The sequence below is a fragment of the Mustela nivalis genome, assembly GCF_964662115.1.
Source record: "Mustela nivalis genome assembly, chromosome: 1".
NCBI lineage: Eukaryota > Metazoa > Chordata > Mammalia > Carnivora > Mustelidae > Mustela > Mustela nivalis.
Window position 1 is genome coordinate 196,965,954 of NC_139020.1, and position 17,495 is coordinate 196,983,448.

Genomic DNA, 17,495 nt, shown 5'->3' on the forward strand with positions numbered 1-17,495 from the left:
GCGGGAAGGGACAGCTCAGGTCTCCTTACCTCTCTCCAGGCCACTCCATGCACACCGCCCACACGTCACTGAGAAAAACACGCCCGAGAAGTGTAGGTGACAGGGCTGTGAGGGCCTGGAAAGTCGGCTTGGCTGAGGGGCTGCCTAGCCCAGGCCTTCGACAGACCCCGCCCACAGCTCCGCCCCCACACTCTGGCCCCGCCCGCCCCGCCCAGCGCCCTGAGACCTACTTTGCTCTAAGCCCCGGCTTGGAGCCGCAGAGGGGGTGGCAGGTGAGGCGGCCTCTCTGTTCTCCCGCGGGGAGTGTGTGGGTCCACCGGTGCCAGGTGCTCAGACCCGAGGGCAGGGGAGGGCACTGGGCAGCACGGTAGCCCCGGGCGGGGCTCAGCTGCCTGAGGGCTCTCAGGACTGGCTCTCAGCACGGGTCCCAGCCTCGACTTCCCCTTGAGTCTGCTCCCAGCCAGGCTCCCGCCAGCAGGAGTCCCAGCAGGGCCCCCGCTGGGCCTGGATGGAGCTTCTCCCGCTGCCCTCCCAGCCCTCGCTGTTACTGCTGCTGCTGGTGCTGGTGCTGCCGCCGCTCCTGACCAGAGGGTCCTGGCAGTGCCCACGCACCCCCTTCGCTGCCTTGCGCAATTTTGACGTGGAGTACAAGGTGCCCAGCTTCTCGGCCGGAGGTCCAGTACAGGCTGTAACGACCTACGAGGGCGGCGAGGACGGGAGTGCGGTATTCGTGGCTACACGCAATCGCCTGTACGTGCTTGGGCCTGGCTTAGAGCCAGTAGAGAGCCTGGCTACGGGTCCTATTGGTGACCCTGGCTGCCAGACATGTGCAGCCTGTGGCCCGGGCCCCCATGGCCCACAGGGAGACACAGATGCACAGGTGCTGGTACTGGAGCCGGCGCTGCCGGCGCTGGTCAGCTGCGGCTCTAGCCTGCATGGCCGCTGCTTCCTGCACGAGCTTGAGCCGGGAGGGACAGCTTTGCACCTGGCACCGCCAATCTGCCTCTTCTCCGCCCACCACAACCAACCCGAGGAGTGCCCTGACTGCGTGGCCAGCCCTCTGGGCACCGTTGTGACTGTAGTTGAGCAGGGCCATGCTTCCTACTTCTACGTGGCATCCTCACTGGACGAGACTGTGGCAGCGAGCTTCAGCCCGCGCTCAGTGTCCATCCGGCGCCTCAAGGCCGATGCCTCCGGATTCGCACCTGGCTTCGCAGCACTGTCGGTGCTGCCCCAGTACCTCGCTTCCTACCCTATCGAGTACGTGTACAGTTTCCGTGCGGGAGCCTTTGTCTATTTCCTGACCGTGCAGCGGGCCAGCGTGACAGCCGCCCCGGGAGCCTTGCACACGCGCCTGGCACGGCTCAACGCTGCTGAGCCGGAGCTGGGAGACTACCGTGAGCTGGTCCTGGACTGCCGATTTGCGCCTAAACGCCGGCGCCGCGGGGCCGCCGAGGGAGGACAGCCCTACCCGGTGCTGAGAGCGGCCCACACCGCGCCAGTGGGCAGCCGGTTGGCCACTGAGCTGAGCATCCGGGAGGGCCAGGAAGTGCTATTTGGAGTCTTCACGGCCAGGAGAGACAGCAGCCCCGGTGTGAATCCCAACTCTGTCGTCTGTGCTTTTCCCATCGACCTGGTGGACACTGTCATCGAGCAGGGTGTGAAGCGCTGCTGTGAGTCTCCTGTCCCCCAGGGCATGCGGCGAGGCCTCGACTTCTTCCAGTCGCATAGTTTTTGCCCCAACCCGGTGAGCAGAAGGAAGGGGCCCTCTCCTGTGAACTGAATGCAGTGAGAAGGGCCGGGAGGAGAAAGGGCAGGAGGGGAGAAGTTTTCTCTTCCACCAAGTTCCTCAGCGATGGGGGGGGAGGGTGGCGGCAGGGTGGAGCGGTGCCCGGGGTGCGGGCATCAGCCAAGCTCAGGCTACCCTGGAGGTCCCCCTCTTAGCCAGGCTAGCGCCTGTTGCTCCTCCATTTTGCTCTTTCACCCTCTCCGGTACCGTGGCCTCTGATTTTTTAGGTAGTTTCCCAGATTGTGTGAGAACCAGATGGCATCACAACTGTCTTTGGCAAAGTCCGGGTAGAAGGATGGGATCCCCTCCTACCTGCCCACCACACACACACACACACACCCTCGGGGACATCCACAGAGAAACAGCCCCCCACACGGCAGATGCTAACAGAATCACACAGATACAGCTGCTCACCAACACAGTTTCATTTTCCTTTTGGAAGCACTTGTTTTGTTAGGCTTTCCAAAGAGGGTGGGGCAGGAGTTGTCGGAGAAAGCCCCCACCACACCCCCAATTCAGGGAGCCTCCTGGGCCTTGGAAGGTTGGGGGCTTGTCCGAGAGCCTGCATGGCTTGGGCTTCACTGGTCCCTGATTATTTTCTATGGGGGTTCTTTGTGGGGAGGACCTAGGACACGGAGGCGGCTAGGCTCTAGTAAATTCCAAGAGGCTCACCCCAGTCTTGTGCAAGCAACTATAAACATCTGGGGATGAGTAAAGCCTTAGGAGGGGTGGTTGGAATTGGTTCACCACGAAGGAGTCCCAGACTTTCTTCCACTGCAGTTGGGGCCCTTTTCACCCCAGGCGGGAGGTCTCCCAGCCCACACTGAACTGGGGGCTCTTTCCAGCAGACCCTACCCAGGTTCTCTCCAGCCATGGTGTCAGGGAGCTGGAGCAGAGACAAACAGGACATTCTTTAAGATGCTGAGGATCAAACCCAAACCGACCCTTTAGAGCCATTGGAACAGTCCTACCCTAGCTTATATAAGAGATTAAGCTAAGGCAATGGGGTGAACATGCATGAGATGAGTGGGCTTTCAGTGAGCTCACAGTCACTGCTTACAGAGTCTTTGGTTGCCATGTGGCCCTGGCCCTTCTGTGCTATTCTCCAATGACTCCTTTCAAGCTCTTATTGATGCCTCAGAGGTGGGAGGAAAACTTAGACACAGTGAGGAGTGGGGGATCTCCAGCCTCATTCCCTCAGCTGAGTCCCTCTGGGTTGAGGAGACCTAGGGATGGAGAGCCCTGGGCCTGGGCAGCCCCGCCTGTCCTCCTTTCTTTCCCTCTGGGGAGTCCGAACCTCTCCCTGACTTGGCTAGCGGTCAGTAGGTCAGAAGACATCCAGCCTAAGTTGGCAGTGCCAGGTTCTAGGAGGACTAATCTCAACCTCCCAAGCTGGCCAGGCCCCTGGGAGGTGTGAACCAGCTTATGCTGTGTTTGTTAGGTGACTAGGCACATAGCCTCCAGGGCACCACCCACTGTGTGATTGAAGCTGGCCTCAGGAAGCCTGTGGGACTCTTATGTAGCACCTGCCCTCTGTGGGTTCAGGTACGGTTTAAATCTGGAGCAGTCACCCTCCTCTGTGTGGCCCTGGACACTTGAGTCATGTTTTCCAGAGCCAAGAGCTCATAGGACAAGCCTGGAAACACAGAGCGAAGGCCCTGGAACCCAGAGGTGAGCAGACAGGGGTGTGGCCCTTACCAGGGTAGGGCCTCTTTTCCACCCCTCAGCCTCACCTGTCCCTGAGTCATGCTGAAAACACCTGGATGGCTTCCGGTGAAGGCCAGGCCCCTTTCCCCACCTCAAGTGAGGACAGAGTCCCAGTTCCCACCCACCCAGGCTACAGAGAAAGAGTGTGTGGACTTTCTAGGCCCAGCTCTGCACCCCCAGGGCTTCTGATCAGCACTGAGGTCTGACCACTAGGTTAAGCGTACTTGGTTTGGTGGGAGCCTCAGGCCTAGCAAGGGAAGGTCACCTACAAAGCGAGCCCTGCCTACGCTTTGCACTCAGCTCCAGTCCCTTGCATTCTTACCTGATCTGACTTCGCAGAAGCTTCCACAGTCCTGCCTTGGGGCTTGAGTGCAGCCCCCCAAACACCTTCTTATTAAGAGCAGGGGAGAGGTGTCTCACAATCCCTGGGGTCTAGTCTTCAGGCCTTGATTTTTCCCTTTTGTACCCTGAAGGGGATACAGGTAGCAGCTCGAGGTGTGGGAAGATCTTTGGAATTTCAGGGAGAAGGACCATGTTACCAGTCCCATACTGGCTCAATTACCTTCAGAGTTTAGCCACTGCAGCTGGAGAGGAAAGGCTAGCCCAAGCTAAGTGCAGGGCATAATCGGCAGGGGGCGAAAGAGGGCTCTGGTCAAGAACTCGGACTTCTTACCTGGTTCCTCTCGTGAGAGGGTATAAGACCTTGGACAAGTAATCAAATGCTCTCTGAGCCCATTTCCTTATCTGCAAAATGGGGTTGGTGAAAACACCCACTTTATAGGTGGCTGTGAGGACAGAATGGGGTTGGGCCTGTAAGGCTCTAAGTCAATATCAGAATGAACATGGCAAGTCAGAGCAAGGCACAGGAGAAGCCGGTCTTCTAGCCCGGGCTTTCCTTCCTGGCTTTACTGCCTCTGAGAGGCCCACAGGTGGAAGGTGGCAGGTAAGAGGCAGACGTGGGGCCTTATCTAGCTAAGCCAGGTAAGGGATGGGGGTTGAGACTGCTGTGGTCACTGACAGAGGGCCCCAGGGGCCAGTGTGTGGTGATGAGTCCTGACCCCTTCCCTGATCTTCCCCAGCCTGGCCGGGAGGCCCCCAGCCTCAACACCAGCTGCCATCACTTCCCTCTGCTGGTCCATGGGAGCCTGTCACGGGTGGACCTCTTCAACGGGCTCTTAGGACCTGTGCAGGTCACTGCACTGCATGTGACACGCCTCGACAACATCACAGTGGCCCACATGGGCACAGCTGATGGGCGCATCCTGCAGGTAGGACCCCCATCTCCATGGCTCTTTGTCCCTGGGTCCCCATTCCCCATTTCCATTTTGGTCACGGCTAACCTGTCCCAGGTGGAGCTGGCCAGATCTCTCAACTATTTGCTGTATGTGTCCAACTTCTCACTGGGATGCAGCGGGCAGCCCATGAGACCAGATGTCAGTCGCCTTGGAGACCACCTGTTCTTTGCCTCTGGGGACCAGGTAAGGTGGGACTGGGGTCAGGCCTGGGGCCAAGGTTATGGGAGCAGAGCCCCTCCATCCAATCCCAGAAGCACTGACAAACAGGTCTCACCACTGGGACCTACAATAACTAGGGCATCTATGGGGTCTGGTTCCCACCCCCCACACTCCTGAGCCACCTGTCTGCTGCTCCAAGGTCTTCCAAGTACCTATCCAGGGCCCTGGCTGCCATCACTTCCTCACTTGTGGGAGCTGTCTGCGGGCACAGCGTTTCATGGGCTGTGGCTGGTGTGGGGACACGTGTGGCCGGCAGAAGGAATGTCCTGGCTCCTGGCAACAGGATCATTGCCCACCTGAGCTTACTGAGGTATGGCTTGCTTGGTGGGGCACAGGTGGGATAAGCTAGGCCTGGGGTGGGGCTCAGCATGTCTTTCTTTTTTTTTTTTTTAACTATTTCTTCTGGGGTTTTTTTGTTTGTTTTAAGATTTATTTATTTGAGGGGCGGCTGGGTGGCTCAGTCGTTAAGCATCTCCCTTCGGCTCAGGGTCCTGGGATCGAGGCCCACTACAAGCTCCCTGCTCAGTAGGGAGCCTGCTTCTCCCTCTCCCTCTCCCCCAACTTGTGTTCCCTCTCTCCCTGTGTCTCCCTCTGTCAAATAAATAAGTAAAATCTTAAAAAAAAAGATTACCATCGTAATCATTAAAAAAAAAAAAGATTTATTTGAGAGAGTGCATACATGCACATGAGCAGGGGAGGGGCAGAGGGAAAGAATCTTAAGCAGACTCCCTACTGAGGGTAGAGCCCAACATGGGGCTCGATCTCACAACCCTGAGATCATAACCTGAGCCAAAATCGAGAGTCCAATGCTTAACCAACTGAGCCACCCAGGCGGGGTGGGGGAGGTAGGTCAGCATGTCTTAACCATGATCCTCAGGCCTTGAATGTCCTCCATATTGACAAGAAGGGTATTCTTGCCAGAGGGGATGGTCTGTGTAGAGACTTGGAGGCAGAAAAGTGCCCAAGTGAGGGCTAGGGAGTGACCTAGGGAACTGGAGGGAGGGCAGGCAAGGGGCATGACTGAAAACTCTGGGGAAAGCAGATAGCTGAGAGCCCTGACCCACACAGGGCCTCAGGCTCTCTCCCCTTCTTCAGTTCTACCCACAGAGTGGACCCCGAAGGGGCAGCACAAGGCTGACCCTATGCGGCTCCAACTTCTACCCACACCCTCCGGAGCCAGTACGTGAAGGTACCCATCAGGTCACTGTGGGCCAAAGTCCCTGCCGACTGCTGCCCAAGGACAGTTCAAACCCCAGGTATAAACTTGTCTCTGCCCTTCCTGTCCCTGATAGGGGTGACCACACTAACAGAAGACCCTGTCTTCTGCTTACTGGGGGCAAGAAGGTAGGAGGCAAGCTGCAGTGGCTCTGGCTGCTTGGTGTCTGAAAAGACATCTCTGTCCCTTCTTGAGCCTGTATATCCCTATCCATCTGTCAAGTTGTGGAGCTGGGCAATGTTGACCCTGCCTCACCAGCTCCTGCCTACCCTGGAGGAAGGGGAGGAGTGAAGAGACACCATCTTTAGGCCTGGAGGAGACCTATGATATGTGGCAGGCAGATGGCCAAGCCTATGTGACCCCTGACTGACCTTGTATTCCCCCGGTGCCCTAGACCAGTGTTCCAGAAAGACTTTGTAGAGGAGCTTGAGTGTGAGGTGGAGCCCTTGGACATGCAGCTGGCTGGGCCCGCCAATATCAGCCTCACTGTGAGCAACATGTCTCCAGGCAAGCACTTCCGGGTAGATGGCACCTCCACGCTGCAAGGCTTCTCTTTCATGGTGAGGCCACTTTGCCTTGTCTGTGCCCTTGGCCAGCCTGGCAGTACAGGCAGGGAAGGGCTTGGAGTGGAAGGCCTTTTATGTCAAGCTAAGCCATCTCCATACCCTCTTAGGATCCAGTGCTGAGAGCAGTAAAACCCCTCTTTGGCCCACGGGCAGGGGGCACCCGCCTCACTCTTGAAGGCGAGGGCCTCTCTTTAGGCACCAGTCAGGCTGTGCTGGTCAACGGGACTGAGTGCCCACTGGAACGGTAAGTGCCAACAGGCCAGGGGAGGGGAGGCTACCTGGGGTGGGACCTTCACCAGGTGAGACGTGGATCCTGCCCAGGCAGAAAGAGGAGAGATTGGTCCCATGGCCCGTGTAGGGAGAGGTCCAGGAAGAAGGGTCTGATGCCCCTTCCAGCCCAGAGGTGGTTTGGAGATGGCAAGACAGCCCATCACAGAGTTTATTAGCTCCAACCAAGGCTGTGGGGAACCTGTTCCCGCCCTGCCTTTAAGGAAGACTTTGTGACCCTATCTTCAAACACACCCATTGAGTATGGGCAGGTTTTGATGACCAAGAGAGGAACTGGGAAGGATTGGTAGACCCTTGGAGAAGGTAGGTCTGGCCTTCACAGAGGGTGATCCTGAGCTCAATTCTCCTCCCACCCCACTCCCTCATTCTGCAGGGTTAGCGAGGGGCAGCTTTTATGTACCACGCCCCCTGCGGCAGCTACGGCCAGCGTTCCCATTCACCTGCAGGTAGGGGGCGCTGTGGTGCCTGGCTCCTGGAACTTCAGCTACCTGGAAGACCCCGTTGTGCTGGGCATCAGCCCCAACTGTGGCTACATGTAAATGGCACACCCTTGCCCGCTCTGGTCTCTTAGGAATGAGGGAGCCAGCCCGAGAGAGCACCCCAAGCCCATCACACTGTTCTCCTCCACAGAGGCTCCCAGGTCACTGTCCAGGGCCAGCATCTGACTTCCGCATGGCGCCTAGTACTGTCATTCCATGATGGGCTCAGAGCAGTGGAAAACAGTGTGAGTGGGCACGGGCAGCTGACAAGTGGGCACTAGCCTGAGGGAGGAAGGCTGAATGGGTCCTCTAGTTCCAGCTCTACCCCCTGCGGGGCTGAGGAGCCTGTGGTGGCTGGAGGAGGAACGCCTGGCTAACTACTCTTGCCTGGGCCCCAGCAGTGTGAGCGGCAGCTCCCGGAGCAGCAGTCATGCCACCTGCCTGCATATGTGGTCCGAAGCCCCCAGGGGTGGGTGACAGGGAACCTGAGCGCCCAGGGGGATGGAGCTGCTGGCTTTACACTGCCTGGCTTTCGCTTCCTGCCCCCACCCCATCCACCCAGCACCGACCTGGCCCCACTGAAGCCAGAGGAGCATGCTGTTAAGTTTGAGGTAAGTGTTGGGGGTGGAGGTCAGGGACAGTGGAGGGTTAGGGCTGAAGCCTTGCCTGGAGGAGATGGGGGCACTGGCCAGTCCTCATGACTGTCTCTGCAGTATATTGGGCTGGGCGCTGTGGCTGATTGTGTGGATGTGAACGTGACCATGGATGGTAAGAGCTGCCAACATGAGCTCCGGGGCGATGTGGTCATCTGCCCTCTGCCCCCCTCCCTGCAACTTGACAAGGATGGCGTCCCACTGCAGGTAGGCAGCTCAGCTGGCCCCCCCACAGGAGACGGGGGCCAGGGCTTGCGGACTGGGCCTGAGCTACTACCTGCCCTCAGGTCTGCGTGGATCGTGAATGTCACATCCTGGGCAGGGTGGTACGGCCGGGCCCAGAGGGGGTCCCCCAGGGGCTACTCCTCGGTCTCCTGCTGGCCCTTCTCCTGCTTGTGGCTGCGCTGGCTGCTGCACTGATCTTCAGCTACTGGCGGAGGAAACAGCTAGGTGAGCTCTACGCTCCTCTCCCGACTCAGCCTGTAGCCTCAAACCACGGCCTCTCCAAGTCCCTATATCCTCTTTCTTGGAGGTCTGCCCATACCCCTGGGGTACAGGGCAGCTTATAGGAGTTTGGAGGCCGGCCATCAAGGGCTGTCTTTCCACCAGCTTGTCTCTAAACCCAGGTGACCTGGCATCCTTGGACCGGACGGCCGGAGCCATGCCTCTACCTGTGCTTCGGTCTGGCTCTGACTACAGAAATGGCCTTGGTGAGACAGGGGATAGCACTGAAAGCTGGAGCCACACCCTCTGCTCTACAGGCCCCTCACTCCCTTTCCTCCACAGCAGCCCCTGACACCGATGGTCTAGATGGTCCAGATTCCACCAGCCGGGAACATAAAGCATCCTCCTCAGACAGTGGGGATGGGTCCTGCGTCCCACTGCTGCGGACGGCATCCATCCAGCTTGGGGACTTGGACTCTGTGCTCCTGGCCGAGGTCAAGGATGTGCTGATCCCCCATGAGCGGGTGGTCACCTACAGTGACCGAGTCATTGGCAAAGGTGTGGGGGCCAGGACAGGTGGGGCTGGGGCACAGATGGAGTCCTGAGATGGCGTGGGCTCAAGGGACATTTAGGCAGGGCTCTGCTCTAGCCTTCTCCCCGAGCTCTGTGACCTTGGGAATACCACGGAACTTCTCTGAGCCTCCATTTGCTCCTCTGTGGAATAGGAATTCATTCTTGGCTTCAGTGGATTCTGAGGCAGATCAGGCGGGCACGGGCGGGCTGCAGGCTCTGTCACTGTAGCTGCTGCTTGTTTTTAACATCCTATTGGCCCATTGAGAAGGTGTGGTGTGCACTCCCCAGGCACTGGGGCCCCCTCACAGTCTTCCCTTCACCAGGCCACTTTGGAGTTGTCTATCATGGAGAATACATAGACGAGGACCAGAATCGAATCCACTGTGCCATCAAGTCGCTGAGTCGTAAGTGGGTCCCCATCCCCGCGGTGTTCCCACCTTGCTGAGTGACCCCGAGCAGAAGACCTCTCTTCTCCATTCCCCCATCTGGCCCCGGCCTCTGAGCCTGACTGCAGCCGCTCTGCAGGCATCACGGAGGGGCAGGAGGTGGAGGCCTTCCTGCGCGAGGGGCTGCTGATGCGCGGTCTGCATCACCCGAACGTGCTGGCTCTCATTGGCATCGTGCTGCCCCCGGAAGGGCTGCCCCGTGTGCTGCTGCCCTACATGCGCCACGGAGACCTGCTTCGGTTCATCCGCTCGCCCCAGCGGGTCCGTGCTCGGGTGGCCTGGGCTGCGTGGGGGTGGGGGTCAGGAGACGTGGGCAGGGGCTGGGGACGTGCTGTGAGGCCCTTGCTTATGGACCCACCTGTGGCTCCCAGAATCCCACAGTGAAGGACCTTGTCAGCTTCGGCCTTCAGGTGGCCCGCGGCATGGAGTACCTGGCAGAGCAGAAGTTTGTGCACAGGGACCTGGCTGCTCGGAACTGCATGTGAGGGGCCAGGGCATTTGGGGTGATGCAAGCAGAGGACGGCCCTACCTCCAGCCCTTGCTGGGTACCCCTGGTCATGTCCTCCCTTCTCTGACCCTCCATCTTCCTATCTGCCTGGCTCAGGCTTTGACTGGCCACTGTGGCTCTGAAGCTCTGGGAAGGCCTAGAACAGATGGGTTCAGGGCCTGGTGGCGGCTGGTCCTAAGTGTGATTCCCGCCCCTCACCCTCAGGCTGGACGAGTCATTCACTGTCAAGGTGGCTGATTTTGGCCTGGCCCGCGACGTCCTGGACAAGGAGTACTACAGTGTTCGGCAGCATCGCCACGCTCGCCTCCCTGTCAAATGGATGGCGCTGGAGAGCCTGCAGACCTACAGATTCACCACCAAGTCTGACGTGGTGAGGCCCCACCTGCCCTAGAGTCCACAAGGACTCAGGGTCCTGGGGGAGTCCTGGGCCTTGCCCATTTGGCTCCATCTGGTGATCTGAGTCCTGGGAATACCCAGGCTAAGCAGCCGCCACAGGTGGGCATGTCTGCCCACCTTTGGAGTAGGTCTAGGATGGACTCCTCTTGCCAGGGCAACAGGGGCCTGTGAACTCACTGCCTCCTTCCAGACCATACAGGGCCTGCCCAGGCCCAACTCTGGGTAGGGGCCGGTGGTGAGAATAGACAGAGGGAAGATGCTTGTGAGGTATTGAGGAGTGAGCTCTGACTGATTTCCAGCCTAGGGCTCTGGGGACCTGACAGGGGGCGGGGCACTGGCCCCCAGATTTGAGGGTAAGAGTTGAGTCTCCTTTCCCTTCCCACAGTGGTCGTTTGGTGTGCTGTTGTGGGAGCTGCTGACACGGGGAGCCCCACCATACCCCCATATGGACCCTTTCGACCTCACTCAATTCCTGGCCCAGGGTCGGCGCCTGCCCCAGCCTGAGTATTGTCCCAATTCTCTGTGAGTATGCAGGGGTGGAGGTGGGAGGGCGTGGGGCCCCAGAGACAAGGGAGGAGCAGGAGACAGAGCTCTTGCCTGGCTCTCTGACTACTCCCCTGGCCGACCCAGAAAGGCGCCTCTCTGGGCCTCAGTTTCCTCGTCCGTGGACTGTTTCCACCCCCATTTGGGGCTGAGTGCTGGGAGGATATCATGGTTGCCATGGTAACGGTACTCCCCACTCAGAGTCTGGGTTGAGGCCAGTGATTTGATTTCTCAGCACTCCTCTCACCCCACCCCCGCCAAAGGGGCCTGTTTTCCATCTTTTCCATTCACTTAACCTCAAGGAAAGGTTCCATTAGCTCCCACACTAGCCCCCTCCACATCTCCAGATCACAATTTTTCCCTACTGAATATAGTTTCAGATTGCCTGTGCCCAAGGCCTGGTGGCAGCTGCGTTGTCACTGTGCCTGCCCGGGGGTGCCGTGCGAGGGTTCAGCTTCAGGAGCAGTACGCGTGCCTCGCCTGTGCCCAGGCCTCTGTGCTTAGAACAGGAAGAACTGGGTCTGGTTCTGACAGAGCCTCTGAGCTGGGGATATGTGTACAGGGGGTTTCTTGGTAGACTGGGGGCCAGGGAAGCAGGACTGGGCTGCGGAGCACTGTGATGCAGCAGAGGCGGTAGCCCATCCTGTAGGGGCTGTTTGATCTGGGATGGCTCTTTGGAGTTTTACAAAATTTGTATCAAAGGGCTGGGTCCCTAGACCAGACATTAATAAGTCACTGGTCACACTGAGAGTTTGGGGAATTCAGCTCTTTTCTGCCTGGGGCACTTCCTAGGGAGGGCTCCAGGCAAGAGCCGGCAGCCATCACTAGGGGAAGAGAGGGGGGATCTGGGTGGACCATCACAGCACCCACTAGACCGGGCCAAGTTCCTTCTCTCGAGGACTGTTTCCTCATCTGTAAAGTTGGGATGAGGACAGTACCACCCTCAGAGTCCGAGAATTAGATTATTGTGTGTAGGGCACTTAGTGTCATTTAAGGCAGGCATGGCATTTCCAAGATAAAGAGGCACAGATTAGGATCCACCACCAGGCAAACCCAGAGAGACACTGATTGGGAATCACGGGGCCACTGGCACCACCCCCCACGTCTGTGGTCAGGACTTTGAATCCCCATGTCACTGGATATGTGCTTCCTTCCTAAAAGACCTAAGATAGGACTGTGATAGCTTGTGAGCTGCACCCTAAGCTAAGCCCTTTACCGGCATCCTTCCACCCTCTGGCCCAACAGCTCTGTGATCAGGGCAGGATCCTGAGGCAGGGAGAGCCTAAGGATCTTGCCCAGGATCACATAGTTCAGGTCACAGGGCACAGGAGTCCAAGCTCTAACCTTTGGGGCAGCTGGACCTCTGCCAGGTGGGGAAGCAGGACTGGGACAGCAAGGGCAATGCTGAGAAGAGGTGGCCCCTCTCTGGGCCACACTCTGCACTACGCCTCCAGCCACCTGTTGTCTGTCCTCCTCTCTGTGTGGCCTGCCAGGGGATTCAGAGCAGGTGGGCAGCCCAGAATCTTGGGCCGGGGATGCGTCCTGACTCTGACGTGCCCCTCTCCCCGCAGGTATGCCGTGATGCTCCGCTGCTGGGCGGCTGACCCCACAGTGAGACCCACATTCAAGGTGCTGGTGGAGGAAGTAGAGCACGTGGCGGCCAGGCTGCTCGGGGACCACTACGTGCAGCTGCCTGCAGCCTACGTGAACCTGGGTGCTAGTACCTCAGATGAGGCCAGCAAGCCCCCAGAACAGTTGCAGACCACGCCCGTGCACAGGAGCACAGCTCGGCCCCGGCCTCTCTCAGAGCCTCCACAGCCCACGTGATCTCAGCTCTAGGCAGGCCCTAGGGATAGGACCTGCCTAGCAGCCAGGGAGTTCATCCCAAACTGCCACTGGGCCATGCCAGGCCTGGGGCAGCCCAAGCCGGCCTCTGTCCTGTCCCTGCTCCTGAACCTTCAGGGGCGACCTGAGAGAGCAGGGCTCCTTGGCCCCTCACTCCACAGAGGGAGCAGTGGCGTGATCCTCAATGCAATGAGTATTTATGGGGTACCCAGCGTGTGCTCGACCTGCTGGGCACAGGGGACTCAACGGTGACCGTACAGGCACTGGCCCTTGAACTAGTAAACGACCAAACGAATATTCAAGTGCAAAGTGTAGTCAATGCTTTGAAAGAAAGACAGGCTGCTTTGAGGGAATGGAGGGCAGCTTTAGAGAGAAAAGAGAGGTGAGGGAAGCCTCCCTGGGAGGTGACATTTCTGCTAAGGCCCTGTCAGGTGGGAACTGTGCCAGAAACAGAGGTGGGGGAAGAGAGTTTTGGGGAAAGTGAGCGGCACGTACAAAGACTCCTAGGCTGGAAAGGGGTAGGATCAGCAAGAAGGCTCTAGAGAACAGGAAGGGTAGGACAAGGCCCCAATCCAGCTTACAGGGCCCTGGAGACTTCTTCATGGAACCAAGAGAGGGGGGTTGAATACCCAGGTGTGCTGCAGCCAGAATGGCTTCTCCCCTTGCCCAGCCCAAGTCTGTCCCTTCCTAGCCCTTCTCAGGGCTCCCTGCCCCCCTTGCAGCTCTCCCACCACCCCAAACACACTGTCAGGGTGTGAAGACCAGCTCCCCCCTGCCCCCACCAAATCCTGCCAGTATTGCCCTTACGGCCTTAAGACAGATGAACAGCAGCAAGGCCTCAGCTCCACACTTTCAAGGCACCAGGTTCAAGATGCTGGACTGCCCAGACTATTTATACTTGTCAAGGCCACCACACAATAGCCACTGGAGGGGAAGACTCCCCTGGAGAGCAAGGACAGCTCCTCCCCCACACCCTGGATACTAAAGGGGGCAGCTGGGATGCCAGGGACTGGGCCCAGGACAGGCATCGTGGTCGTTCCTCTGTCTTGCTCAGGACCCCTGTGGCCTCCATCCTGCCAGTTAGGAGACCCCAGCTCACCCTAAGGGGAGTAAGCTCCCTCTTTCGTGAGTTCCCAGCTCTTTGCCCTGTCACCCATGGAACCCTGGGTTTGGAGCAAGAGCTCCCCGGTAAATGGGGGGGATACGTTCCTTGGAACTGGAGCTGCCCAGCTGTTCTCTACCTATTGTGCTGCCTACTCTGCCACCTCAGGACAAAGGAGGCCCTGCCATGGGGAGCCTAAGGACCCTGAGGACATGTGGGTAAAGCTTAAAAGGAGGCTCTTTGCTGAAGCACAGGTTTCCAAAGACCAGGGGTCTATGATCTGGAGAGGTAGAGATGCACTCTGCCTATTTACCCCTGTGCCCCTGACCCTGACCCAGACCTAGAGGAGGTTTTGTAGCCTTGTGTGCTCAGCCAGAGACCTCTAGAGGGTCTCTGTATGTGTGTATGTGTGTGTGTGTGTGTAGGGGGAATCAGTTGTGTCACCCTTGAGGTTGGAAGAGGGATGAGAGGAATGTCCTAGAGTACCCTGACAGCTGTAATCCCCATACTAGTTAGAAAGGGCTGTCTCTACCCCTCCAGCTTGGAGTCCTTTTACCCTGACCTCATGCTGGGGATCTGAAGAGCTCCCCACCCTGGGTGGGGAGTAAGGAGAAGGCCCAGGGGCCTCTCTGAAGCTGAACGGAGGCTCCTTCCCTGCTGAGTCTCTGAAGTTCATGGACCACTGGCTTGTCTGCTCATAAGAGAGGGGTCTGTGCCTGGGAGGGGAGCTTAGCAGGAGAGGGTTCTTAGAGAAGGGAGAAAGAGGACAGATCAGGAGGGTCAGCTTTCCTCTGCAGCCAGAATACCAGGCTTTGGAAGTATTTCTGAGCCAAGGGCCTCCAACACCAGGATTTTCCAGAGAGGGGCCCCGGTTAAGCAGGTGCTTGGGTCCCTGGATCATGGCCCAGCTGCACTTTCTCCCCCCAGTGCTGCAGCCCCCATCCTCACAGCCACCTGAGTCCAGCTGGAGTATCAGGAACTGGAACTGCTTCAGGGTTTCAAATTCTTGACTGGGCCACCAGGGAGAAGAGGGAGGGAGGGTTAGATCAAGGCCTCCAGATGCGCTGGGAGAACTAGAAGATTTCCGAGTGGCTTCCAGGGCCAGGGAAGGCTGAGTTGCTTTTCCCCTGGGAGAGGTCTGAATAGTATGTCAGACATGGTGGGTGGCCAGTGCAAGGGGAAGTTTGCTGGTGGCCATGGTAGGCCTCGGCCTACCCCTAGAGTGGGATGGGTGAGCAGATGTTTCTCCTGGGGCTTTGGGAGTCCAATCTTCTACCATGAGCTGTGGAGGACAGGTACCATTTCCCCTGCCTCATCCTGCTCTCTTGCAGCCCCACTGGGGCTGGGGGCAAGCAGGTGCCAGTAAAGGTCGGAGGGAGGCCAGGATGGGAGCTGGGGCCAAGGAAACTGCAGATGACTCACAGCCTCCTGACTGCCCACTGGTGTCACTGTTGTCTAGCACCTGGAGAGCAGACATGGGGCTGACCGACCTGCTTTGATGGGAGCCCAAGAATCTGGTCTGAGATCCTCCTTATGCCTCCATCCCAGCCTTTCAGAGAATTTTCCCAGGGATCCCAAGGCCCTCTGGGGTCACACCTGAGAGCTCCAGATGTAGCCCCATTCCAAACTTTGGGATCTTCTGGGACCCTGGCCTCCCCAGTCACTCCCTCAGTAGCCCATGAGGCCCACCAATGGTGCTACTTTATGAATTAACTCCCTTTACCTATGGGAGAGAGGAGGACCCCCCCCCTGCCAGTGCCAGGGGGGGGTGGGGGGATATGGGCATTGTTGGGAGTGTCAGCGGCTCAGAGAGGCCCAGGCTTCATCTCACACTTATTACCCCTGCCTCTGGGGAGAAACAGCCCCAGGGATCTGTAGCTGAGCGTGGAGCCCCATCCACCAGGCTCTGCTGAAGAACATTGTTTACTCCAAGCCAGGCTGGAGAGCTCCCCTTTGTGAAGACCCCAGGCTCTGAGCATCGCCTTACTCCGAGCCTCTGCTCTGCCCCCATGAGGGTTCAACCAGCCCAAACGTGGAGCTCCACCAGCTCAGAGGAGTGGGGCTAACTCTGTGAAGGGCCTTCAGCTTTCCCCACCTGCTACAGAAGGGCCGGCTAAGCCCCGTTCTCTCCTGCCACTCTTCTCGGGTTTGTTCCAGCCAGGGTTTTTAACTCAATGTGTGTAGATGTAAGAAGAGCCTGGGCAGCTGTGACATTCACATCCAGCTATCGTAGCTTCCTGGATGGGCTGGGTTCTTCAGGCTTAAGGATGGTGACCTAGAGCCATGACCTTTACACTTGGTCCACCGCTGGTGGGAATTCTTGGCCCAAAGCTTGGCAGGAGTTGCCCAGCTCTTGGCAGAGCTTGCCTGACCCTGCTCAGTCCATGGGTGGGCACCTGGATCCCAGCTCCCTCACACTGATATCCGCAGACCCCCTTAAAAATGACTGTTTCTCCTGACCCCGCAGCCCCATCAGTCTACCCAGGATAGGAACTCACAGCTCCAGGCTCTGTAAGAGAGGGTGGTTCCGCTCCTGAGCCTCTGCATCTTGTTTTCTATTCTCTCAATGCTCTGAGCACCTTCTGTCCCTGGTTCCAGAACATTCCAGCTAAGTCTAGCGGGGACGGTCACACTGCCCTGTAGAGGGAGGTCCCCAGATCACAGTCCTCTTGCAGGATAAGAATCCCAATCTGGGACTGTGCCCATTACCACTCATTCCCCTGCAACATCTGCTCCACCCATCTGCCAGCCTTGACCTTCTCAGGGAAACAGAGGCACTTATGGCCCTGACAACCACTTGTTGGGCCCGTGACAGGATGCCCCAGTATTTGGCCCTCACCGGTCTATTGCTCAGCGGAAGCTCAGATGCAGGGCCCGTGGTGGTTCCTATTTTGAACTCAGGTGGTAGGAGCTGAGGGAGGTTGCTGCATCCTTGGGGCTCAGCAAGGACAGAGGCAGAGGGGGCACACGAGGGTCCCGTGAGTGGGGCATCCTTGCCTCCTCTCCTCCATTCCCTCTCCCGTTGGTTTAGCTACCTGCACACTTGTGGTTAGTCTTGGATTGGGCACTGGGGATCTGGAAATGTATCAGGAAAGGCAGGAGACTCAGAGCAGCTGGCAGCCAAGATCCCAAGATCCCAGAATCTTCAGTCAGCTAGGAAGCCAGTGCTCACTCTCTCATGTCACAAGCCCCACCTGTGCAGCTTGGACCATAGAGACTGAGAGACCCCCAAGGAGTCCACTCCACCCCTGGACTGCACGGTAATCCCAGCTGCAGCCAGGCATCAGTCCTGCTGACCTGTTCCTCCCAGCTGGGGAGCCACCTTTTCAAAGGGGGAAAAGAATCCTCTGGGCAGCCCCAGTCACCCTTCCCACATGACTCCTTACCCACGGGCTCTGACCCACCTGTTGTTAAAGTTGCCCCCAC

The 17,495-nt window shown here is 58.2% G+C and overlaps 1 protein-coding gene across 5 annotated transcripts; it reads left to right on the forward strand.

Annotated features, from left to right (window-relative positions):
- The first annotated feature begins 250 nt into the window (after positions 1-250).
- MST1R (macrophage stimulating 1 receptor) lies at positions 251-13,264 on the forward strand. Of its 5 annotated transcripts, none has more exons than XM_082703028.1 (20): positions 251-1,747; positions 4,576-4,764; positions 4,846-4,974; positions 5,150-5,320; positions 6,106-6,266; positions 6,621-6,786; positions 6,900-7,036; positions 7,454-7,615; positions 7,711-7,804; positions 7,961-8,170; positions 8,273-8,419; positions 8,500-8,662; positions 8,839-8,922; positions 8,999-9,214; positions 9,553-9,633; positions 9,755-9,936; positions 10,047-10,156; positions 10,388-10,553; positions 10,965-11,101; positions 12,694-13,264. In XM_082703028.1, exons 1-20 carry the CDS (start codon positions 509-511, stop codon positions 12,947-12,949), a joined length of 4,200 nt encoding a protein of 1,399 aa, XP_082559154.1. In that variant the 5' UTR covers positions 251-508; the 3' UTR covers positions 12,950-13,264. The 5 variants fall into 5 exon arrangements, with proteins under 5 accessions (XP_082559154.1, XP_082559153.1, XP_082559155.1 ...); XM_082703027.1 differs by having other exon boundaries at positions 421-1,747; positions 7,958-8,170; XM_082703029.1 differs by having other exon boundaries at positions 421-1,747; positions 7,958-8,170; positions 9,002-9,214.
- Positions 13,265-17,495: the final 4,231 nt, after the last annotated feature.

Excerpts from the sequence above, each read along its gene's own strand:
- MST1R (XM_082703027.1), top strand. The coding sequence starts at position 509 with ATGGAGCTTCTCCCGCTGCCCTCCCAGCCCTCGCTGTTACTGCTGCTG. Across the intron at positions 8,923-8,998 it reads TGACTACAGAAATGGCCTTG|CAGCCCCTGACACCGATGGT; the intron begins GTGAGACAGGGG and ends TTTCCTCCACAG. Across the intron at positions 9,937-10,046 it reads TCATCCGCTCGCCCCAGCGG|AATCCCACAGTGAAGGACCT; the intron begins GTCCGTGCTCGG and ends TGTGGCTCCCAG.